General features: G+C 45.7%; 1 protein-coding gene across 1 annotated transcript; it reads right to left on the reverse strand.

The window, feature by feature from the left end:
- Positions 1 to 760: 760 nt before the first annotated feature.
- HSPA13 (heat shock protein family A (Hsp70) member 13) lies at positions 761 to 15180 on the reverse strand. Its single transcript, XM_045002473.1, has 5 exons — positions 15045 to 15180; positions 9906 to 10246; positions 7324 to 7537; positions 5991 to 6158; positions 761 to 4328 (listed from the first exon to the last, which is right to left on the reverse strand). Exons 1-5 carry the CDS (start codon positions 15067 to 15069, stop codon positions 3649 to 3651), a joined length of 1428 nt encoding a protein of 475 aa, XP_044858408.1. The 5' UTR covers positions 15070 to 15180; the 3' UTR covers positions 761 to 3648.
- Positions 15181 to 25249: the final 10069 nt, after the last annotated feature.

Here is a 25249-nt window from a genome sequence, read left to right on the forward strand (position 1 = left end):
GCAGTGAGAAATACATAATAAAGTATTAAATGTCCATTTACAGTTTAGCAGAAAGGTCATATTCACTTAAAAAAAACAACACAACTCCCCATTATGTTGGATATATATTTTAATTATATGCCTTTAGTTGCCACGCTAATACAAGCATTCAAAGGGGCCCCACTGCACAGGGGCCACTGTGAAGCTAAGTTGCTCAAGCTTCAGTTTCAGCCCTACCTGGTAGGGCTCAGAGCCCTGCAATATTTTTTGCAGTCCTGCCTGGCAGAACTTTTGGCTTTCTGCCCAGGGCCCTAGCAACTTTAATGCCCGCCATGGGTGGCAGATCCCCTGGAACCTGCTCACAGCAACTGGACCCTTGGTTAGGCACCACAGCTCCAAATGACAAGTACTCTTGCAGTTAATATTGAGACGGTTAAATATTCTTACCAAGAGGCCACATACTGTTTTTTTCAATTTTATTTTCCAGAAACCCCATTGGACAATGTCTGTGGAATGCCCAAATCTGCACTATACAGAATTTCTACAGCATATTTCTAGTGACCTTATTTGTCACTATTGATTTAATAAAAAGGGTTACAACAATTCTAGATAAATTAAGTTGTTTAGAGCTGCTCCTTCACTTTTCTTGCCCATATTACCACCTCTTTTAGGTCACTGGTGCCTCTCTCTCCCCCTGCCCTTAGCTTTGCCTTATTTCTAACAATAATGCTTCTGACCAAAAGGAAATCCCAGGGAAAAAGAGAAACAAAAGTTTGGCAGCTCTTATGCAACTACTTTTATTTAAGAATGTATTTTAAAAGGCTGTATATAAATATCTCTGAAGTATGACATTTTCCCCAAATGCCGATTATGCACATTAACCTGTAAACTGACAAGATTTTATAATATTGATGAGGCATCACCACTTCCAGGACTGCACTCTCCTGAACCTCAGCTACATAAACACTTAAGTAAAGAGAGGTGTTATAGGGTTAAAGCTACAGGCACCAAGATTTAAATAGGACTAGTCTTAACAACAGAACTCCAATCTTCAAACAGTGTCATTTAGTTAAATGAAGGACCTTCATAGTAAGTTGTGCACTGGGGAAAATAATCAAAGTGCAATACTGCTCTTTTTAAAATTCAATGGTTTGTGCCAAAATAGAGTACCAAAACTAGTATTAGATACAAAATAAATAACTTTGTTGCACTTAAATTTATCAACCACACAAGGTAGTTTTAAAAATATTAAATAGACCATGCACTAGGAGATGTCTCATGCATGTTAACTTCTCTATGAAAAGTTTCCAGCTACAAAGCTGCATCCCTTTTGGAAACTTTTCAAGTAAACAACCCATCCTTAAAAACAAAATATATTTGTAAACTTACACTTATGAAAAGTCCACTTACTGGACAATTTTTCCATCCTCCCAGACGTTAGAAAGTTTTAAAAGCCCTATTTTTGTTTTGAGTTTCACATTTTGAAATTCCTCTGAAGCCCCTTCCTAACTTCCCATGTCTATTTAATTAGCTATGATTTGATTCTGATTTTATGCAATCATTTAATCCTACTAGTTTCTCACACAGAGCATTGAAGACAAAAATTAGCATTTTAAGATCCATTGTAATTCTAAATCCCTTTAAAAAAAATAGCTATGAATAAGACTTACAGCAGGGTAAGCCCTAATTCTTGCAAAGATTTCTGAATATATGCAAAGTAAACATAGAAGTATTTGCAAGATAAGGGCCTGAAAAAGCATCTGCATGGTACTTGAGAGAATTGTACTGCATACTGATATTTGTCCATTATTTCTTTGAAGGGACTTCAACTTTAAGTTTAGTCTTTTTTTTTTTTTTCTTTTTTTTTTTAAAAAGAATTACATACCTACTCCTGCTAATTTTTGCAATAGTTCCACCACTTAAAGTATTTTGCCCTCTTGTTGTGGCAAGAACCATATACACACAGGGCATGAGGTCCCTTGAGAACAAAGAATTTCTGCTACTTTTCTTTCTCCATACAGAAAGCTTCTTGGTTTTCCTTGGTTACAGTTCAAAAGTTACTAGCAGCATCGTCTGAAATACTTGGTAAACTCAGAGACAAGGCCACTTTAAAATGGTAGGGCAGACACATTCCATCAAAACCATGTTTTTTAAATTAAGTGCAAGCTTATTACTGAAAAGTCTCAAATGTAGCAGATAGCAAAAGATTTAAAATCAACAGTTATTAGATCTCACATTCAAAAATACAACTTATTTCAGATTTATTAAACAAATTTTGCTCAGTTATCTGCTGTTAGGTGAGGACAATACCTTCTTCATTGACTAAGGATAAAATAACATGTATAAAAAGGAGTTTGACTATTCAGCATTTTATCCCTTCAAAAAGAGCACAATTAGACAAGTTTCTTTAAAAACCTTCCTCCAAAAGTTGAGACTTTAGGAATCAACTTCTGTTCCTTGTATTTTACAACCTGCCAGTAGTCAAAAGCAAAGGACTGCAATATTACCACATTTACATTCCAGTTCCTGTATGGTTTTCTTTACCAGACTACAACTCACAATTATCACTCCATGTTCAATTCAGAGTGGGGGAAAGCATCAGGAACCTGAAAACATGTAGACACCAACATGCTAGGCACCAGATAAAAATAGTTGGATTCATTTTATTTTTAGGGAGAATGTTGTTAAAAAGAAGCTGTAGCTCTTAGCTGAACACCAATGCATTTCATGGCAAATAAGGTATGGATGTATTGGTTGAAAAACATGAATGGGACCCTTCCAGGGCCTAATGTGCTTTCTTCCTTAATATAACATTGGCTTTATAACACCTTTTGGCTGCATGGCAGGAAGTACAGTAATGATGGCATTATCAGGTGTCTGCCCATTGGAGAAACAGCAGAGGGGCCACAGCAGCCTCTCTAGCTGATGACAAATGGAATCATAGGAATCCATTAGGAAAATGCATTTTAAAGTAGACACCAGTGTAACAACATTAAAGAGCAAAAAAAACTCCCCCCCCCCCAATTTTGTTTTGATTGCAGTAAGTCTACATTAAAAAGAGAGAAAATCCACAAATAGTTTCAGCAATAGCACTGCTGTTATAAACAGCAGCACAAGAATCTTAAGTGGACAAATAGATAGCATTCAAACAGGAAAACTGCATTTAGAAAGGTGCTTTGAAGTGCTCAACTGACTCAGTTTAATAAATAAATTAAGCTGAACGTTACCTGAGCTGTCTGCATTAATACGGCTACACCTCCTCTCTCAGTACATACTATCTCCACCACAGGTTCAAGCTCATGGTTACATTCCACTTTCAAGTCTTCAGGGTCTGCTAATAAAATTTAGCAAGAAAATGTGTGCATTTTATTGGCAGTAGCATGTTTGCACACCTATCAACTCAGGTTTTCATCCCACATCCGGTCGACAAACCAATGGGGCAGAGGTGGGTTATGTGTGTCCATTATTTTTGAATTGCTAATATCTTTAAAACATGATAGAGCCAGCACACAATGTATGGTCTAGCAACACTTAAATGGAACAGAATTAAAATGGTAGATATTACATGGCTAAGACTAGGCTTCATTGTTTGTTGGGCAAGTCTATGCACAGTCATGAGTACAGTTTTTTGAAACAGTGAATAATGGAATGTGACAAGAACAGTGAAGTTCAATTGAAGTTAGTTTTTCGTAAATGTCTATTAGGAATTTCTACAGCACTGACTTGGAGGGGCCAGGACCCTCCAACAATCCCAGCTTGGATAGCTACACCCATTACCACTGCCAGATCAGGATCTACAGAGGTGTTGGGTTCCTTTCCAAAGAACTCTTGAATAACTCTGCGTATCCGGGGAATACGGGTGGAGCCCCCTACTAATACAATCTCATCCACTTCTGTCTTGGGTAGATGTCCTTCCTTCAGCACCTGCTCAATGGGCACAAGAATCTTCTGAAACAGGTCCTCGTTCAACGTTTCAAATAGTTTTCTTGAGATTTCTGTTTCAAAGACAACTTTGACAGTGTTGCTCTGTGTTTGTGAAAGGTCATCCCTTAAAAGGCTTATCACACCGTCTTCCATTTGAGAAGGTTCGGCTGCAATTACATTATTTATTTTTATCTGTTCTCTTTCTGAAAGTTCTTTTAGGTCCTTCCTTTCTGGCATGGTAAGAGAAACTCTGACAGAAGAAGAATTGTGTAGAGTCAAATTTAACTTGACTGCTTCCACAGCCTGCCTAAGTCGATGTATTTCTTCCTTTCTGGAGGGCACAGAGCCATATATTCGATGGATTTGGTCATACAAGTATTGCAGCAATCGCTGATTAAAGTCCTGTCCTCCAAGTTTGTTGTTACCTAAGACATAAAAATGTATCAGATCACTCACAGTATTTCAGAAGACAAAAAGATGCCCTTTGTCATGTGCAGGACATTCTCATGGGACTGGGAAAAAGAAATATCCTCAACTATAGTGCCAACAGCCAATGTCACACCCAGAAGTATAATCATTTGGGGATATTTTGTTTGTAATGTGCTTCACAAAACAAGAATGAAACAGAGAATCCTGAGAACAATTTGCATAAATGAAAAAGCAAGGCGGTGGGGATTTCAGAGGAATTATTTAAAAAATAATCCACCAGAACACTAGGAAGGGGTTTGGTTAGTAGAGGGTAAAATTTGAAATGGAAAATATTTGTGGCCTGCTGTGATACTATGCAAGTCCATCTTTTCCATATTTCCAGCTCACACTCCAAGTCTTAGTTACTGTCTACATCTCTGCCCATATTAGACATTTTCACTAATAGTAGCAAGATGAAACTCATGAAGGATTACTGCCTCAACTCCTGGAGCTGAACTTCGTTAAGGCCTTATTGTATTTTAGAGCCTTCATATCAAAATCATATACTAAGGGACATTAATGTACACTGATAAAGGCTACTTTTGAGTCATGAGGTATCTAGTCTGTCAAGTTCTTCCTGTGGAAATGCTGATTCCCAATAGGAGTTATTTCAACTCTTTGGATCAGTGAGCTTCAAGCTCTAGTAACGGACCATCCTACATTAGGCTTTTTAGGTAGCTGGTGGCATAGTGCCCTTATCCCAAATTCCCTCTGAAGGTGTTAGTTCCACCTTAACCATCCTTCCAACATTTTTCAAATACCTATGCCTGCTCTTCAGAAGATTGGCCTCTTGAGTTTTCCAATGGAATGGGCACTACCCATAAATATTCAGTCCATCTTTTTTTTCCAACTGAAAAAAGGAGTTCATACTGTCCAACAGAACCATGTTGAAATGGATGACTATATTTATTACTTTTGGTTTTACTAGACAGCGCAGCAGGTGTCAAAGCTCATTGAGTTGGGAATATCAACAGTAGTACTCAGCCTCAAATCTGTCTGAACCCAGGTCATCTGCAAAGCAATTGTGTGTTCACTACATAGGCTTACAAAGCATCGCTGCCAGAATTCTTTGCCAAGTGATGAATCATTTTGGCATATTTGTGTTACAAAACCTGTTTCTGGGTTAACAGTGTGTGAGCACTCTACCCCTTAATGTCTGAGCTGCAGCCAAGCACGAAAGGGGACCGTTCTAAAGCACCCTTCAATAATATGACAAATCCCCTTGACTCAGACAGATGGAGGTAGTAGAATGCTTTGAAACGCCACTAGCTCCAGAGACAATAATTGTAGAATGCACAAATGCTCAGGTTACCTGTGCACAAATGTTGACAATGACAGACAGCTAGACCACAGCTTGTTATGTTAAAATCATTCAAAGAATGGAAGAATTTCTCTTAATTAAAATCAGTTGCAAACCTAATTTTAGAATTATGGAGAGTAGAAATAACATTCAGGGGACCAGTAGGCCACCAAAAGTTATGTCAATCTCAGCACATCAACTTTAGCATCTCTTTACAGGTGACTTTTTTTACGTGTATCCACTGAAATTATATAGAACTAGTTTTTGCTTAAGAAAAAAATAACATGTTTTATTGAAGTATGGGGTGACTTATCCTTACCTGCCATTGCTCGTGTCAGAAACATTCCTCCTTGTTTATTCAATAATGAGACATCCAAAGTTCCTCCACCCAAATCCACTACCAGAACATTAAACACATCCGCTTTATGGAGACCATAAGCCATAGCTGCAGCAGTGGGTTCATTAATTACCCGCAATATCTCCAACCCTGAAAAAGCAAAACAAGTTAACATTTTCTCCACACAACTGATAACTCTGTGTAGTACAACAGATTCCACTTAGTAACCCAGCCCAGTTGCCAGCAAAAATCTGGCATTATCCAACAGTTGCCAATGAGTGGAAGGCAGGTTTGCCAGGCTGCAGCCAGGAAGGAAGCACGGAGATGCACCTCCCCTCCTCACTGCAGCCCTGCAAACCTCCTACAGGCAGGACAGCAGTAGAGAAAGGGGCTGCAGTGCAGAAGTTGGGGCTTTCTACATGAGGTCAAAGAGCTGCACAGGACCTCTCCCCTCTGCTCTCCAGGGCTCAGCATCTCCCAGTGTTTATTCCCCTGGGTGCAGTTCCCTGGCAGGACAGTCCTGAAAGCCCAAGGAGAGATACTGTGTAGCTCCAGCATCCTGGCTACAGCTCTCCCTCTCTGCTACTGCCCTGCCCACACCTTCCCCCTCTGAGGCCACAGTCTCTTACCTCCTGTGCACAGCCAGGGAAGGAATGTCAATGGGACGTGATTGGGTTAGAAGCAATATTTTGCTGAGAACCAAAGCTGTTAATATCTGGGTTGCTATTCAGTGCAATCTATTGTCTGTTTACAGTATTCTATTAAATTGTGTCAATTTTTGTTCAGATTGAAGTAAAATATAAAATGTTTGAAGGAAAAAGTTCACAGGGAATTCTACATGTGCCATGGCTTTCACTTTTTTTGTTTTTAAGATAAACTTGGAATATCATTATTAAATTTACTTTTAGAGCAGTCTGTCAGAATAAACACTGACTGAACAGTTCCCTCAGTGTGTTTTCTCAGAGGAGGTGAGGTGGGATGGTTTTTTTATCTTGTTTTTATCTGAGTCTGATTTATTTCCAGGAAGTTTCCTGTATAATTTTCTCTACTGGAAAATTTCCAAAAAACCTTTTTCCTTTAGTGATACTTGAGAACATTGCTATCTGTACTTGTATTAGCCAACTGCACTTCATGTCATTTGAGAGTTCCCTGCTGTTCCTGGTGATTGCTAATGCTCTGTAAAGTGATTTCTAAAGTTTTCTGCCACGGACTCTCCCTTGCTATTCTACATTTCACAAACAACTTAGTGTAGATGAGTAAACCTCAGGGTAATTCAAAGAGTAGAGGGAAAATACTAGAAAGAAAGATGCATCACCTGCAAGGTTAGCTGCCTTAATAGTGTAGTTCCGTTGCCTTTCATCAAACTCTGCTGGCACTGAAATGACAGCCTTGGAAACTGGCATGCCAAGGTACTCCTCTGCCATCCTCTTTAATTTCAATAGCAGTTGAGAGCCAATATACTCAGGTGAGACGTTATATGTTTCATTGGTTGTCACTGAAAATTCAGCTGCTCCATTGTTGCTGAAAATCTGGGGGGAAAGGCAGCACAACCCACAAGTGTGAAATACAGCCCACCTTTCATTTAACAAAATGCTTTTGTGAAACTGTACTTGGATATGTAGAATACCTGCTTACTCCAGAATCTACTATGAGTGGTGACTTTGCCAATCTAAAACATTCTATGTGAACCAATTTTCTTTATCTTCCATTATAAACAATATAGGAAATGAAGGCATTCAAGTTGCCAGAAAATGTGCCTGAAGTACTTTTGTCTATTTTGCCCAAAGACACCAGTGAGTCAAAATCCAGAAGTTGGGTCACACAACATCAGAATTAATAATCCTACACAACAGCACATCCAAGGAATGAAAATAGTTCTTTTGAGGCGAACCCTATGTCTACTGCTAAAGCAGAAACATGCAGGATGCCTCAGGAGAGACACACATATATAGGTACTTATTCAGTCCCCATCAAAGCAGCTGCTGAGTGCTATTGTACCACTGAAGATTTATTGGGTGCAGACACTCTGCACCCACTATTAGCAGAGACACAAGAGAATGATTTCGGATGCCTGACTTAGTACCCATTGTTAAGTACAGTAACTCCTCACTTAACCTTGTATTTATGTTCCTGAAAAATGCAACTTTAAGTGAAACAATGTTAAATGAATCCAATTTTCCCATAAAATTTAATGTAAATGCGGAGGGTTAGGTTCCAAGGAAATGTTTGGGGGGCCGACAAAAGGCATTATATACTGTACAGTACTGTGCTGTGGTTGGGAAGTGCCCCTGCCTTACTCCGCACAGGCACAGCCTGTTGCAGGTAAGGATGCTAGAAAGCTCCTTTGCAGCAGCAGCTTCCCCAGAGAAGAACAGGCTCAGACTTTGCCGGGAGTACTCTAGGCCCGCCTCTTCCTGCCCCCGCTCCACTCCAGGCCCATCTCTTCCCACCCCACTCCACCTCCGCTCCGGAGCACGCCACTTCCCCTCCCCCCCCCCCCCAACAAGTCCTAAGTGCTGTTTGGCGGTGGGGGAAGCGCTGGGAGGGAGGGGCAGGGGGCGGAGGCGGAGAAGTGGAACTTGTGCAATGCTCCTTGTAAAGTCACTGCTCTTCCACAGAATCTTACAAGCAGGCAGCCAAACAACATTATAAGGGAGCATTACACAACTTTAAATGAGCATGTTCCCTAATTGAGCAGGGACGTAACATTGAAACAACATTAAGCAGGATGATGTTAAATGAGGAGTTACTGTATCTTATTGTGCTAGTTTCACCATTACTGAAAGACACAGCTTTGTGGAACTGGTAGTTTCAGGTCCATTTATAATTATAACTTAACCTCATAAAAAACAAACAAACAAACAAGCAAAAACAACGTGTAGATGGGAAATTGTAAGTGTGAAAGACTAGCTATCCATAATCATGAGAAACAAATGCATTGAGAACAAACTATGAAAGCTGTGGATTACATAATATTTACAATTCAATTGATATATACTGAAAAACACTAATTTTGGTTAACATCTTATACATTATCAGCAGGTAAGGTCCTACTTTGTGTGTTGTGACACAAAACAAGGCTAAAACTCAAGTAACTATGGGGGGGAGGAAAGATTAGTACCCTAGAAATACTCTCCCTGGAATGCATTTCTTGTTGTATAAACTAGAAATAATAAAAGTAAATGTAATCAATAGAGAAGGAGGCTCCATTTCAGAGGGAAGATTCTTGCATGTTTCAGTACCCTCCTGCTCAGAACAGAAGAGGGTCGTGTATGTACTGTATCCACAAGCCATCACATTTAGTGAGTTCAAATTTGGCATTTGCCAACATAGTTACTCCCATTCCCAAATACTCTTCTCTCAGATCTTTCCTTCTGCTGTGAAACCAGTTGTTTTGCTCAAGTTCCAAATCCCACTTCTCTCTGTCTCAAGCTCAGATGACAACACATTAAAGTATCATAGGTATAAAAACAACATAGGGTATAATAGCCAAATGCAGTTAATCAAGAACAAATACCTGTACAAAATAACTATCTTTATTTTAAATTTTTGCAATTTGTATGTGTGCTGGTGGGATCCAAAAAGACCATATTTTCATAGAATATCAGGGTTGGAAGGGACCTCAAGAGATCATCTAGTCCATCCCCCTGCTCAAAGCAGGACCAATCCCCAAATCCCTAAATGGCCCCCTCAAGGATTGAACTCACAACCCTGGGTTTAGCAGGCCAACGCTCAAACCACTGAGCTATCCCTCCCGCCTGAAATGCTACATTCAGGGTTCTGCATCCTGATGATCAACCTGCCAGACAAAGGCAATTGAATCTGATCCCTCTGAACACCATATATATAAAAAAACTGTAGTTTGTATAGAATTGGTGAAGATTGCTATCTGTTTACCTTAAATGGATATCTGCTACTTTCATTTTTCAGCTCTTCTGGAGTGAAGATTTTCCCTATGAATCTTTTGGCATCATATACCGTGTTCTGTGGATTAGAATCTGCTAGTTCTAGGCCATCATATCCCACGTACACATCCGTGTCTGTGAATGACACTATGCTTGGTATGCTGTTATGCCCACTTTCATCTGAAATAACTTTCACCTGCCCTGTGCCAGGAAGGAACACGCCAACAGAGCAGTAAGTGGTGCCAAGGTCAATCCCAATCACTTTTGGTGTAGGCATAGGTAGATACTGTTGTGCCAGATAGCCAGCCAACAAAAGGGCCAAGACAGCTGAACCTGTGAGAGTGATAAAAAGACAGTATCAGAGCATCCATCCAAACAAATCCGGAAGTTCTTCAAAGCTATAATACTAGCTGTGACAGTGGTAAAGGCCAAGGCCATAAGAACTAACAAACTCATAGCTGGAAGCCAAGCCAGCTCACCCGTATGTTCGTTTTGTTCAAAATAGGTATTAGTCTTATAATAATGTATTTAGTGTTTAGACTATGAAATGCTTGTAAGCTGATGCATGCATTAATCTCACTTGTAATATCGGCATTCCATTCTATAGGGAAATATACAAGTTTTACTTTATAACCTTGAAAATGTTTGCTCTGAATTTGTGAACCCAGGCATGGGAATTGTGTGTTTCTTCCCTCCGCTGCACATTAAGACAACCTATCAATATTAAACAGACCATTAAGAAACATCACAATACAACGGATTGGTGAATGGCCCTCTCACCCTGGAAATGCTACATGCAAGGGAGCTCCTCAAATGGACTGCAGGGCCAAATGTAAAAGATAAAATAGGGTCACAAGAAAATTTTTCATTTCTTTGCTGTTTGAATTCTCACCAGGCCAGAGACACTTAACTAAGGCAGAGATCTCCAGGGCCCTGAAACCGAACTGAGAGATTACTATCGCTGTCATCTTTAGCAACCATATATGGTACCAATCAGCTGTTTGGCCCTGCAAGCCTGGAAGGGGGGGGGGGGGGGGGGGGGGAGGGAAGAAGTGGACCGGCGGCAACACGCTCAGGGGAGGAGGTGGAGATGAGCAGGAGTGGAGAGCGGTTCCTCTATGCCCCCCGTTACCCCCCAGCCCCAGCTTGCCTCCACCTCCTCCCATGAGCGCGCCGCAGCTCCGCTTCTCCTCCTCTCCTCTCCCCCTCCTCCCAGGCTTGCGGTGTGAATAGCTAATTGGCGCGGCAAGCCTGGAAGGGAGGAGAAGCGGAGCTGCGGTGCGCTCGTGGGAGGAGGCGGAGCGGAGGTGAGCTGGGGCGGGGGCGCACCGGGGAGGGCTGCAGCAAATAAAGGGCAGGCGCAGAGGAACTGCTTGTGGTAATACGAATTCAGATATAACGAGGTAAAGCAGCCCCGTCCCCCGGAGCGCTGCTTTACCGCGTTATATCCAAATTTGCATTATATTGGACCGCATTATATCTTGTTCTTGCATTTGAGACATTTCTTGACCCTGCCCAGCTCACATATTGGGTCTCTTCTCTTATCATATATCTTGGCTTTGTCAACAATTTCACCCTACCCCTCCCATCTTTGTGCCACCTTCCATGCTGCCTTTTATGCTTAGAATGAATTCCCAATACGAGTCCATCGGGCAGTTGCTCTCTGGAACATATATGACTCGTCTTTGATTGATATGGGAAACTCATGTTTTGTATGTATATTTATATTAACATTCTTCAAAAAAAGCAGGAGGGCCAAATAGAGAGATGTCATTTGAGCTCTGTACTGGTAGCCAGGAACTCCTGGGATCTTACTCTGGATATGTCTTTGATTTGTTGTGTGACCTTGAGCAATTCATTTAGCCTCTGCTTTATTTTCTGTGCCTGTAATGTAGGGATTATACTTACTAATTAATCCTCATCTTCCATGTGAGGTATGTATTTGTAAATCACTTTGCAATATTATTTTGTTGTTTAGATTTACTGTTCCTTTCTTTAAACTTTCACAAATCTTATGTCCTTGTCTGTTACACTTCAGTGGCTAGCAGTTTGCCTGAATTGCCAGATGCAAGCTTGCTACTGACTTCTGAGGAAATGAGACTAAGCACAAAGTAGTTTCACAATGTGATTTCACATTCTACTTTTACATCAGAGTAAATATATACTAAGATATATACTGAGTGGACTCAGTGGAGGGATTTATACAACAGAGTAATATCATACTGTCTGAGTGATTCATGGCCATGAATGTTAACTCAGGGCAGACTGTCAGAAACAGGGCAGACACCCCGAACTGGTGGCATGTTCTATAATTAGATTTCACCAACTCAGTAACAAATACGAATTCCTGGGCCACTGCCACTGTACTAGTGTTACCATGGAGTGTCAGAGTATCCCTTTGGGCTCTCTGGTCTATCTTGCCACCCAGGCAAGCTGGACTTAGTGATAAACGATCATTTAGATAAAACTCACAAAATATTCAGGTTGCTTCCAGTCCCAAGAGACCAGTCAGTTACCCCTCATCATCTACCCTTAGATCTTACACCAAAGACAATATCTGAAGCTGGTCTTGTAATAAACTATCTAAAGGCTTATTAACTAGGAAAAAGAAATAAGAAAGTTATTTACAGGTGCAAGCAAGCCTGGAAAGGAGGGAGGGAGGGAGAAGCGGAGTGGCGGCGGCGCGCTCAGGGAGGAGGTGGAGGCAGAGTGGAGGTGAGCTGGGGTGGGGAGCAATTCCTCTCCCTACTACGATATAATGCAGTCTCACCTACAACACAGTGAGATTTTGGGGCTCTGAGTACCGTGTTATATCGGGGCAGAGATGTACTTTATAAATTGCACAAAGTGGAATCAGTGGAGGGATTTAAAGAGGAGCAAAAAAAGGTAGGATTAATTGGCAAAGATGATGTTAACGTGTGTTTCTAACAGATGGGAAAGGAATTTGTGCATTTGCTTATTTTAACAGTTATTCTTCTTCTCTGTGTTTGAATGATTGGGGGGGGGGGGGAATACTCCATATAAGACCTGTACCAAATGGATATGTCACAAACAGAAATGATTCAGGCATAAGTATCCAGAAAAGCCAATTTGAGAAGATAAGCTTCATGCCTCAACTTGAAAATATTGAGTTTATGAGATATGTTCAAGTTCAGTGTCCCACATCGCTGACACGTCATAGGCAAAAGTGCTAGACAAAATAGTCTTTGAGAACCTTTTGAAATTGAAGCCATTTTGCTGTAACCAAATGTAGGTCATGAACAGGAATACATACAAATCCCTGTGATTTGACTGGCCAGAGTTACATGAAGATTTACATATGAAAAGAAAACTTAGAGCTTGTACCATAATAAATAAAAATACATTTAGGACGACAGACAGGAACAGCTACCGTGCTTTAAATTTACACCCAAGCTTAATCCATGTGAACCGTCAAAGGCAGACAAGCCCTGAGTGTTACTATTAACCCCATAACATGCCATCTTCAGGATCTATTGACCATTAAAGCGCTAAGATGAAGGGCTAAGCTAGGGAAAGCTCCCTGGTGGGCCAGGATGGTTTGTTTACCTGGCGCGTCCGCAGGTTCGGCTGATCGCGGCTCCCATTGGCCACAGTTCGCTGCTCCAGGCAGCGATCCGGGCCGAGGGATGTGCTGGCCACCGCTTCCTGCAGCCCCCATTGGCCTGGAGCGGCGAACCGTGGCCAGTGGGAGCCACAATCAGCCAGACCTGCGGACGTGCCAGGTAAACAAACCGGCCTGGCGGGCCAGGGGGCTTACCCTGGCGATCCACGTGCCAAAGGCTGCCGATCCCTGGGCTAAGCACTCAAGTTTGAAGACTAGGCCCTCCATATGGACCCCCAGGAAGGGGATCAGCAAAAACCTGTGACAGCTGGAAAAGATCATCATAAGAATGGCCATACTGGGTAAGAACAATGGTCCACCTAGCCCAGTATCCAGTCTTCCGACTTTGGCCAGTGCTAGGTGCCCCAGAGGGAATGAACCAAACAGGTAATCATCCAGTGATCCATCCCCTGTAGCTCATTCCCAGCTTCTGGCAAACAGAGGTTAGGGACAGCATCTCTGCCCATCCTGGCTAATAGCCATTGGTGGACCTATCCCTCCTTTAATGTATCTAGTTCTTTTTTTGAACCCTGTTGTAGTCTCGGCCTTCACAACATCCTCTGGCAAAGATTTCCACAGGTTGACTGTGCATTGTGTGAAAAAAATACTTCCTTTTGTTTGTCTTAAACCTGCTATTAATTTCCTTTGGTGAGACCTAGTTCTTGTGTTATGAGAAGGAGTAAATAACACTTCCTTATTTACTTTCTCCTCGCCAGTCAAGATTTTATAGACCTCTATCATATGCCCCCTTAGTCATCTCTCTTCCAACCTGAAAAGTCCCAGTCTTATTAATCTGCTCATGCGGCAGCTGTTCCATACCCCATGTCATTTTGTTACCCTTTTCTGAACCTTTTCCAAGTCCAATAAAACCTTTTTAGATGGGGTGACCACATCTGCATGCAGTATTCAAGATGTGGACATACCATGGATATTTTCTGTCTTATCATCTATCCCTTTCTTGATGATTCTCAAAATTCTGTTCAGTTTTTTGACTGCCACTGCACATTGAGTGGATGTTTTCAGAGAACTATCCACAATGACTCCAAGCTCTTCCCTGAGTGGTAACAGCTGATTTAGACCCCATCATTGGATATGCATAGTTAGGATTATGGTTTCCAATGTGCATTACTTTGCATTTATCAACATTGAATTTCATCTGCCATTTTGTTGCCCCGTCACCCAGTGTTGTGACATCCTTTTGTGGCTCTTCGCAGTCTGCCTGGGACTTAACTACCTTGAGTAGTTTTGTATCAGCTACAAGTTTTGCCACCCCGCTGTTTACCCCTTTCCCCAGACCATTTGTGAAGATGTTGAACAGACCCCGGGGGGGGGGGGGGGCACCACTAGTCACCTCTCTCCATCCATCCACTCTGCTGCCCCTTACGCACGTTACTACTCACGGCCGGCTGCTGCCGGACAAGCTCCCCCCTGGCCCCGATCCCCGGGGCTCAGGCTCAGGCTCAGACTCGCCCCCGCCAGCCCCGGCCCCGGCCCCGCTCACTCACTCACCCAGCACCGTCATCTCGCCGGCCATTTCCCCGCGCGCGCGCTCCCCGCTGCCGCCGCCCGGCTTCCCAGTCTGGGCCGTTTGCTGACGCTCCCTTTCTGCCAGTGAGAGGTTTGGAAACCCCCGCTCCGCCCGCGCGGCCCCCTGGGAAGTGGAGTCCGCTCACCGCCCCCTGCCCAGCGCGGCTGATGGGCCGTAGAGTCCATAGAAACTACAACTCCCGGCAGCCGCCGCGAGAGTGAAGGTGCGTCCCCGCGTAAAACGCCGTAAAGACACGTGTCCAATCATCTTCCGCGTTCTAGTGCGCAAGCGTAAAATGGGGTGCTGCTCTTCAGGCACGTGGCTCGCGGTGTCTGCTGGGGTGGGTAGGCTCATTGGTTTATGCTGGGCCGTGCAAGCCGTTCTCGCTTGTGCTTGGGTCAGGCCCCAAAGTCATGAGATTGGTTATAAAACGGGGGGCGCAGGGGGGTAAAAATAATAAAACGAGGTTATTTTGGTTAATTGCTTGCCTGGTTTTCAAACATTGTTGGGCACAGAAGCCAGAACCCGACTGGATGCTCCAGGTAAAATCGGAACAGGTGGCAACCCTAATTGGAGATCACATTTTCCAGCTCGTCTGCCCCAACGTGAGGGCTACAGTTTTAGGAAAGCTGAGAATAGATCTTTGTATAATTCCATGTTTCCAGGACCTGGAGCATGAAGAAAAAACACCAAATAGGGCTAGTCTGTGATAAATATTACAACTTGCCAGGGAACAGACTGAGCCTTTTCAGGCACCATTTCCAGAGTCTTAATTCCCCTCTTGTCCCATCCCCCCACATTGCCAACTCCCAAGATTCATAAATCAGGCCTCAAAAAAAAAAACCCAAAATTGGCTTAAAACTATTGAAATGAAACCAGGGTTTTGTTTTGTTTTGTTTTGTTGGTTTTTTCCCAATAAAATTTGTGACCTTTTTATTTGCTTTTAGTGTTCACTCAGGTCATGGCAGTAAAAGATCTCATGGCAACCAGAATGGCCACAAATTTACTTTTTCAAAACTAAAGTGGAGATTCTCACAATCACTTGCCTTCCCTTAAAGGTGGGGCTTTAAGATAACCAAATACTGCAAGACTTATGATTAAAAAACACAAGAGTTAGCAACTCTTCACCCACTTCTAGTGAGGCAGGTGATCAGTTCTGTGTTTAGGTTTGGCCCACTATAGGGCTTCAAATACTGATGGCAACTTCTGGGCTTCTGAAGGACTCAGGGAGAGTTGGGCCCCAGCTCATTATCTCACACATCTCTTCTTTCACAAGGTCCAGAACCCCTCAAGGCTTGTAGGGGAAACAGCGGAGACTGTTTTCTTAAGATTGCCTAGCACTTTCATAAAACATTTTTGTTACCTTTCTTCAAAGTGTTCTCATGTCTCATTGCAACCTTAAAAACATTCTTTAATATTTTGACACAATGACACACACACAGCTCCTCTCCTTTGTGCATTTGTAACTTGTGGGAGGGGCGACTTCTAGGAAAAGACATCTACATCCCTGTGCACATGACATTAGCGCAAGGAGTGAAAATTCTGCCCAGGACTTTGCAAATAAGCCTTTTAATGCTTTCTGTGTGACTGATTGTAGTCATTATTCCTAGAAATAACACACCATAGGCCCTGTTTAGCTTTTTCTATATATAATATTATGCAATGCAAAATAAAACTAGTTAATTAAAATCAAATCCAATTTTGCTTCTTGTTAAGAAACAGCACATAGGGAGAAACTCCAGGCCAGTCACCTTTGCTACTTGTTAAACTATTTGCTTAATGATAAAGTTGCTCCTCTGGTGAGCAGCTGCAGATTTTCAAGGGCTTGTAGGTCATTTTCCTGTTTGGATCAGGAACTGATGATATGGAATAAGTTCAATTTATTTATAAAATGTACATTTATGCTGTTTTCTAAAACATGGATGGTAAGAAACAGCACATAGGGAGAAACTCCAGGCCAGTCACCTTTGCCCAGTCCTGAAGCAGCTCTATTGCTTCTGTTTCTCCTCGGATGCATATACACTCACACTTAGAAACTGACTGCTTGGAGCTTACCATACACTAGATTGGTCTATACAGGAAAGTTACACTGCTTTAACTACTATGCTGGTATAAAAATGGTAAATTCCCCTCATGGGGACTGGTTACACTGGTATAAATTATTCCCCACATGGGAAGGCGATGAATCCATGAATAAGGCTAAAGTGAGTTAACCCATTTCACCTTAACGACTTTCAGGATGCAGTGATTGTATGATATTTTAACTCCTGTGATTTGTTTCACCTTGACTGTTTACATCAATTACCTTTAATGGCAAACAGTTACGATATCTTCCCGCTGTGAGTTCCACAGGACAAATATGCATTGTATAATGTACAGTCATTCCTGCTACTTCTCACTTTTGTGTTTTCCTGTGTCTCATTAAGGGCAGCTTCTCCTTTTTGCAGAGTTTGGCCTTATACACACAAACAACTTTTTTTCATACATATGTGGTAGAAGGAGGACTATTCACATTAGTTCACAAGTCAACATATAATCAACTCATCACTCAAAAATCCAGTACATAAAACACATTAGGGTTATAGCTTTCAGACAGGGCCGTTTTAGGCCAATTCCACCAATTCCCCTGAATCGGGCCCCGCGCCTAAGAGGGCCCTGCACCCAGAGAGAATCTCTTCTCTGGCTAAAGGCGCCTTTTTAATTTTTACTCACCTGGTGGCGCTCCAGGTCTTCGGCAGCACTTCGGCGGAACGTCCTTCGCTTGTTCTGGGTCTTCGGCGGCGCTTCGGCGACGGATCCTTCAGTGCCACCGAAGTGTGGCCAAAGACTCGGAGCACCGCCCAGTGAGTACGAGCCCAACGTGGGTTTTTTACATGTTTGGGGGTTTTTTTTGTCTTCTCTGCCGGGGCCCTGTCGAAATTCTCGGAATTGGGCCCTGCACTTCTTAAAGCCGGCCCTGTTCCTAAAGCTGGGCATTTGGAGCTAGGGTGAGGGTTCCAATGGATACGGCTCCCCGCCCTACGGTTAGGCTTCCTAAGGGTAGGGCACTTGGAGCGACGGTTAGGGTTCCTATGGATAGGAAACCTCGCCCTAGGGTTAGGGTTCCTAAGGGTAGAGAACTTGGAGCTAAGGTTAGGGTTCCTATAGCTACGGTACCTGGAGCTAGGGTCAGGGTTCCTATGGGTAGGGCTTCCCGCCTTAGGGTTAGGGTTCCTATGGGTATGGCACTTGGAGCTAGGGTTAGGGTTCCCATGGGTAGGGTTTCCCGCCCTAGGGTTAGGGTTCCTATAGGTAAGGTACTTGGAGCTAGGGTTAGGGTTCCTATGGGTAGGGCACTTGGAGGTAGGGATGGGGTTCCTATGGGTAAGGCACTTGGAGTTAGGGTTAGGGTTTCTATGTGTATGACACTTGGAGCTAGGGTTAGGGTTCCTATAGGTAGGGCTTCCCGCCATAGGGTTAGGGTTGCTATGGGTAGGCACTTGGAGATAGGGTTAGGGTTCCTATGGGTAGGTCTTCCCGCCCTAGGTTAGGGTTCCTACAGTTAGGGCCCTTCGAGCTAGGGTTAGGGTTCCTAAGGGTAGGGCACTTGGAGCCAGGGTTAGGGTTGCTATGCTTAGGGCACTTGGAGCTAGGGTTAGAGTTCCTATGGGTAGGGGTCTTGGATCTAGGGTTAGGGTTCCTATGGGTAGGGCTTCCACCCTGTGGTTAGGGTTCCTATGGGTACGGCACTTGGAGCTAGGGTTAGGGTTCCTTTGGGTAGGGCACTTGGAGGTAGGGTTAGGGTTACTATGGGTAGGACACGTGGAGCTAGGGCTAGGGTTCCTATGGTTAGGACACTTGTAGCTAGGGTTAGGGTTCCTATGGGTAGGTCTTCCCACTCTAGGGTTAGGGTTCTTATAGGTAGGGCCCTTAGAGCTAGGGTTAGGGTTCCTATGGGTAGGGCACTTGGAGCCAGGGTTAGGGTTCCTATGGGTAGGGCACTTGGAGCTAGGGTTAGGGTTACGATGGGTAGGGCTTCGCGCCCTAGGGTTAGGGTTCCTATGGGTAGTGGTCTTGGATCTAGGGTTAGTGTTGCTATGGGTAGGGCACTTGGAGCTAGGGTTAGGGTTCCTATGGGTAGGGCACTTGGAGATAGGGTTAGGGTTGCAATGGGTAGGGCACTTAGAACTAGGGTTAGGGTTGCTATGGGTAGGGCACTTGGATCTAGGGTTAGGGTTGCTAGGGGTTGGGCACTTGGAGCTAAGGTTAGGGTTCCTATGGGTAGGGCTTCCCGCCCTAGGGTTGGGGTTCCTATGGGTAGGGCACTTGGAGCTAGGGTTAGGGTTCCTATAGGTAGGCCTTCCCGCCATAGGGTAAGGGATGCTATGGGAAGGACACTTGGAGCTAGGGTTAGGGTTCCTATGGGTATGTCTTCCCACCCTAGGGTTAGGGTTGCTATGTTTAGGGCACTTGGAGCTAGGGTAAGGGTTCCTATGGGTAGGGTTTCCCGCACTAGGGTTAGCGTTGCTATGGGTAGGGAACTTGGAGCCAGGGTTAGGGTTCAAATCGGTAGGGCTTCCTGCCTTAGGGTTAGGGTTCCAATGGGTAGGGCTTCCCGTGCTAAGGTTAGAGTACCTATAGGAAGAGAACTTGGATCTAGGGTTAGGTTTCCTATGGGTACGGTACTTGGAGCTAAGGTTAGGGTTCCTATGGCTACGGCACATGGAGCTAGGGTTAGAGTTCCTAAGGGTAGGGCTTCCCGCCGTAGGGTTAGGGTTCCTATGGGTAGGGCACTTGGAGCTAGGGTTAGGGTTGCTATGGGTAGGGCTTCCCGTCCTAGGGTTAGGTTTCCTATGGGTAGGGCACTTGGAGCTAGGGTTAGCGTTCCTAGGGGTAGGGCTTCCTGCCTAAGGGTTAGGGTTCCTATAGGTTGTTCACTTGGAGCTAGGGTTAGGGTTCCTATGGGTAGGGCTTCCCACCCTAGGGTTAGGGTTGTTATGGGTAGGGCACTTGGAGCTAGGGTTAGGGTTCCTATGAGTAGGGTTTCCGCCTTAGGGTTAGGGTTGTTATGGGTAGGGCACTTGGAGCTAGGGTTAGGGTTCCTATGAGTAGGGTTTCCGCCTTAGGGTTAGGGTTGTTATGGGTAGGGCACTTGGAGCTAGGGTTAGGGTTCCTATGTGTACGGCTTCCCTCCCTAGGGCTAGGGTTCCTATGAGTAGCGCTTCCCGCCCTAGGGTTAGGGTTCCTATGGGTTGGGCACTTGGAGCTAGGGTTAGGGTTCCTATGAGTAGGGTTTCCGCCTTAGGGTTAGGGTTGTTATGGGTAGGACACTTGGATCCAGGGTTAGGGTTCCTATGAGTAGGGCACTTGGAGCCAGGATTACGGTTGCTATGGGTAGGGCACTTGGAGCTAGGTTTAGGGTTCCTATGGGTAGGGCTTCCCGCCCTAGGGTTTGGGTTCCTGTCGGTAGGGCTTCCTTCCGTAGGGTTAGGGGTGCTATGGGTAGGGCACTTGGAGCTAGGGTTAGGGTTCCTATGTGTAGGTCACTTGGAGCTATGGTTAACGTTCCTAGGGTAGGGCTTCCCGCCCTAGGGTTAGGGTTCCTATCGGTAGGGCACTTGGAGCTAGGGTTAGGGGTCCTAAGGGTAGGTCTTCCCACCCTAGGGTTAGGGTTTCTATGGGTAGGGCCCTTAGAGCTAGGGTTAGGGTTCCTATGGGTAGGGCACTTGGAGCTAGGGTTAGGGTTTCTATGGGTAGGGCTTCCCATCTTAGGGTTAGGTTTCCTATGGGTAGGGCACTTGGAGCTAGGGTTAGGGTTGCTATGGGTACGGATCTTGGAGCTAGGTTTAGCGTTCCTATGGGTAGGGCTTCCCGCCCTAGGGTTAGGGTTCCTATCGGTAGGGCACTTGGAGCTAGGGTTAGGGGTCCTAAGGGTAGGTCTTCCCACCCTAGGGTTAGGGTTTCTATGGGTAGGGCAATTGGAGCTAGGGTTAGGGTTTCTATGTGTAGGGCACTTGGAGCTAGGGTTAGCGTTCCTAGGGTAGGGCTTCCCGCCCTAGGGTTCGGGTTCGTATAGGTTGTTCACTTGGAGCTAGGGTTAGGGTTCCTATGGGTAGGGCTTCCCACCCTAGGGTTAGGGTTGTTATGGGTAGGGCGCTTGGAGCTTGCGATAGGGTTCCTATGGCTACGGCTTATCTCCCTAAGGTTAGGGTTCGGGTTCGTATAGGTTGTTCACTTGGAGCTAGGGTTAGGGTTCCTATGGGTAGGTCTTCCCACCCTAGGGTTAGGGTTTCTATGGATAGGGCACTTGGAGCTAGGGTTAGGGTTGCTATGGGTAGGGCACTTGGAGCTAGGGTTAGGGTTGCTATGGGTACGGCACTTGGAGCTAGGGTTAGGGTTCCTATGGGTAGGGCTTACCGCCCTATGGTTAGGGTTCCTATGGGTTGGGCCCTTGGAGCTAGGGTTTGGGTTCCTATGGGTAGGGCACTTGGAACTAGGCTTAGGGTTCCCTTGGGTAGGGCACTTGGAGCTAGGTTTAGCATTCCTACGGGTAGGGCTTCCAGCATAGGGTTAGGGTTCCTATGGGTAGAGCACTTGGAGCTAGGGTTATGGTTCCCATGGGTAGGGTTTCCCACCCTAGGGTTAGGTTCCTATATGTAGGGCACTTGGAGATAGGGTTAAGGTTCCCATGGGTAGGGTTTGCTTCCCTAGGGTTAGGGTTCCTATAGGTAGGGCACTTGGAACCAGGGTTAGGATTGCTAAGGGTAGGGCACTTGGAGCTAGGGTTAGCGTTCCTAGGGTTAGGGCTTTCCGCCATAGTGTTAGGGTTCCTATAGGTTGTTCACTTGGAGCTAGGGTTAGGGTTCCTATGGGTAGGATTTCCCACCCTAGGGTTAGGTTTGTTATGGGTAGGGCACTTGGAGCTTGTGATAGGGTTCCTATGGCTACGGCTTATCTCCCTAGGGTTAGGGTTCCTATGGATAGGGCACTTGGAGCTAGGGTTAGGGTTGCTATGGGTACAGATCTTGGAGCTAGGGTTAGCGTTCCTAGGGTTAGGGCTTCCCGCCATAGTGTTAGGGTTCCTATAGGGAGGGCACTAGGAGCTAGGGTTAGGGTTGCTATGGGTAGGGCACTTGGAGCTAGGGTTAGGCTTGCTATGGGTACGGCACTTGGAGCTAGGGTTAGGGTTCCTATGGGTAGGGCACTTGGAACTAGGGTTAGGGTTCCCTTGGGTAGGGCTTCCAGCATAGGGTTAGGGTTCCTATGGGTAGAGCACTTGGAGCTAGGGTTATGGTTCCCATGGGTAGGGTTTCTCACCCTAGGGTTAGGGTTCCTATATGTAGGGCACTTGGAGCTAGGGTTCGGGTTCCTATGGGTAGGGCACTTGGAGATAGGGTTAAGGTTCCCATGGGTAGGGTTTGCTTCCCTAGGGTTAGGGTTCCTATAGGTAGGGCACTTGGAACCAGGTTTAGGATTGCTAAGGGTAGGGCACTTGGAGCTAGGGTTAGGGTTCCTCTGGGTAGGGCACTTGGAGGTAGGGTTAGGGTTCCTATGGGTAGGGCACTTGGAGCTAGGGTTAGGGTTCCTTTGGATAGGGCACTTGGAGCTAGGGTTAAGGTTGCTATGGGTAGGGCACTTGAAGCTAGGGTTAGGGTTCCTTTGGGTAGGGCACTTGGAGCTAGGGTTAGGGTTCCTTTGGGTAGGGCTCTTGGAACTAGGGTTAGGTTTCCTATGGGTAGGGCACTTGGAGCTAGGGTTAGAGTTCCTATGAGTTGGGCACTTGGAGCTAGGGTTATGGTTCCCATGGATAGGGTTTCCCACCCTAGGGTTAGGGTTCCTATATGTAGGGCACTTGGAGCTAGGGTTCGGTTTCCTATGTGTAGGGCACTTGGAGCTAGGGTTAGGGTTCCTTTGGGTAGGGCACTTGGAGCTAGAGTTAGGGTTGCTATGGGTAGGGAACTTGGAGGTAGGGTTAGGATTGCTATGGGTAGGGCACTTGGAGCTAGGGTTAGGGTTCCTTTGGGTAGGGCACTTGGAGCTAGAGTTAGGGTTGCTATGGGTAGGGCACTTGGAGGTAGGGTTAGGGTTGCTATGGGTAGCGCACTTGGAGGTAGGGTTAGGGTTGCTATGGGTAGGGCACTTGGAGCTAGGGTTAGGGTTGCTATGGGTAGGGCACTTGGAGCTAGGGTTAGGGTTGCTATGGGTAGGGCACTTGGAGCTAGGGTTAGGGTTGCTATGGGTAGGGCACTTGGAGCTAGGGTTAGGGTTGCTATGGGTAGGGCACTTGGAGCTCGGGTTAGGGTTCCTATGGGTAGGGTTTCCCGCCCTAGGGTTAGGGTTACTATGGGTAGGGCACTTGGAACTAGGGTTAGGTTTCCTATGGTTAGGGCACTTGGAGCTAGGGTTAGCGTTCCTAGGGGTAGGGCTTCCTGCCATAGGGTTGGGTTTCCTATAGGTTGTGCACTTGGCGCTAGGGTTAGGGTTCCTATGGGTAGGGCTTCCCACCCTAGGGTTAGGGTTGTTATGGGTAGGGCACTTGGAGCTTGGGATAGGGTTCCTATGGCTACGGCTTCCCTCCCTAGGGTTAGGGTTCCTATGGGTAGCGCTTCCCGCCCTAGGGTTAGGGTTTCTATGGGTTGGGCACTTGGAGCTAGGGTTAGGGTTCCTATGAGTAGGGTTTCCGCCTTAGGGTTGTTTTGGGTAGGGCACTTGGAGCTAGGGTCAGGGTTCCTATTTGTACGGCTTCCCTCCCTAGGTTTAGGGTTCCTATGAGTAGGGCACTTGGAGCCAGGGTTACGGTTCCTATGGGTAGGGCACTTGGAGCTAGGTTTAGGGTTCCTATGGGTAGGGCTTCCCGCCCTAGGGTTAGGGTTCCTATCGGTAGGGCTTCCTTCTGTAGGGTTGGGGGTACTATGGGTAGTGCACTTGGAGCTAGGGTTAGGGTTCCTATGTGTAGGGCACTTGGAGCTAGGGTTAGCGTTCCTAGGGTAGGGCTTCCCGCCCTAGGGTTAGGGTTCCTATCGGTAGGGCACTTGGAGCTAGGGTTAGGGGTCCTAAGGGTAGGTCTTCCCACCCTAGGGTTAGGGTTTCTATGGGTAGGGCCCTTAGAGCTAGGGTTAGGGTTCCTATGGGTAGGGCACTTGGAGCTAGTGTTAGGGTTTCTATGGGTAGGTCTTCCCACCCTAGGGTTAGGGTTTCTATGGGTAGGGCACTTGGAGCTAGGGTTAGGGTTCCTATGTGTAGGGCACTTGGAGCTAGGGTTAGCGTTCCTAGGGTAGGGCTTCCCGCCTTAGGGTTAGGGTTCCTATAGTTTGTTCACTTGGAGCTAGGGTTAGGGTTCCTATGGGTAGGGCTTCCCACCCTAGGGTTAGGGTTGTTATGGGTAGGGCGCTTGGAGGTTGCGATAGGGTTCCTATGGCTACGGCTTATCTCCCTAAGGTTAGGGTTCCTATGGATAGGGCACTTGGAGCTAGGGTTAGGGTTGCTATGGGTTGGGCCCTTGGAGCTAGGGTTCGGGTTCCTATGGGTAGGGCACTTGGAACTAGGGTTAGGGTTCCCTTGGGTAGGGCACTTGGAGCTAGGTTTAGCATTCCTACTGGTAGGGCTTCCAGCATAGGGTTAGGGTTCCTATGGGTAGAGCACTTGGAGCTAGGGTTATGGTTCCCATGGGTAGGGTTTCCCACCCTAGGGTTAGGGTTCCTATATGTAGCACACTTGGAGCTAGGGTTCGGGTTCCTCTGGGTAGGGCACTTGGAGGTAGGCTTAGGGTTCCTTTGGGTAGGGCACTTGGAGGTAGGGTTAGGGTTGCTATGGGTAGGGCACTTAGAGCTAGGGTTAGGGTTGCTATGGGTAGGGCACTTGGAGCTAGGGTTAGGGTTGCTATGGGTAGGGCACTTGGAGCTAGGGTTAGGGTTGCTATGGGTAGGGCACTTGGAGCTAGGGTTAGGGTTGCTATGGGTACAGATCTTGGAGCTAGGGTTAGCGTTCCTAGGGTTAGGGCTTCCCGCCATAGTGTTAGGGTTCCTATAGGGAGGGCACTAGGAGCTAGGGTTAGGGTTGCTATGGGTAGGGCACTTGGAGCTAGGGTTAGGCTTGCTATGGGTACGGCACTTGGAGCTAGGGTTAGGGTTCCTATGGGTAGGGCACTTTGAACTAGGGTTAGGGTTCCCTTGGGTAGGGCACTTGGAACTAGGGTTAGCATTCCTAC

Source organism: Mauremys mutica, chromosome 1 (assembly GCF_020497125.1).
Source record: "Mauremys mutica isolate MM-2020 ecotype Southern chromosome 1, ASM2049712v1, whole genome shotgun sequence".
NCBI classification, from domain to species: domain Eukaryota; kingdom Metazoa; phylum Chordata; order Testudines; family Geoemydidae; genus Mauremys; species Mauremys mutica.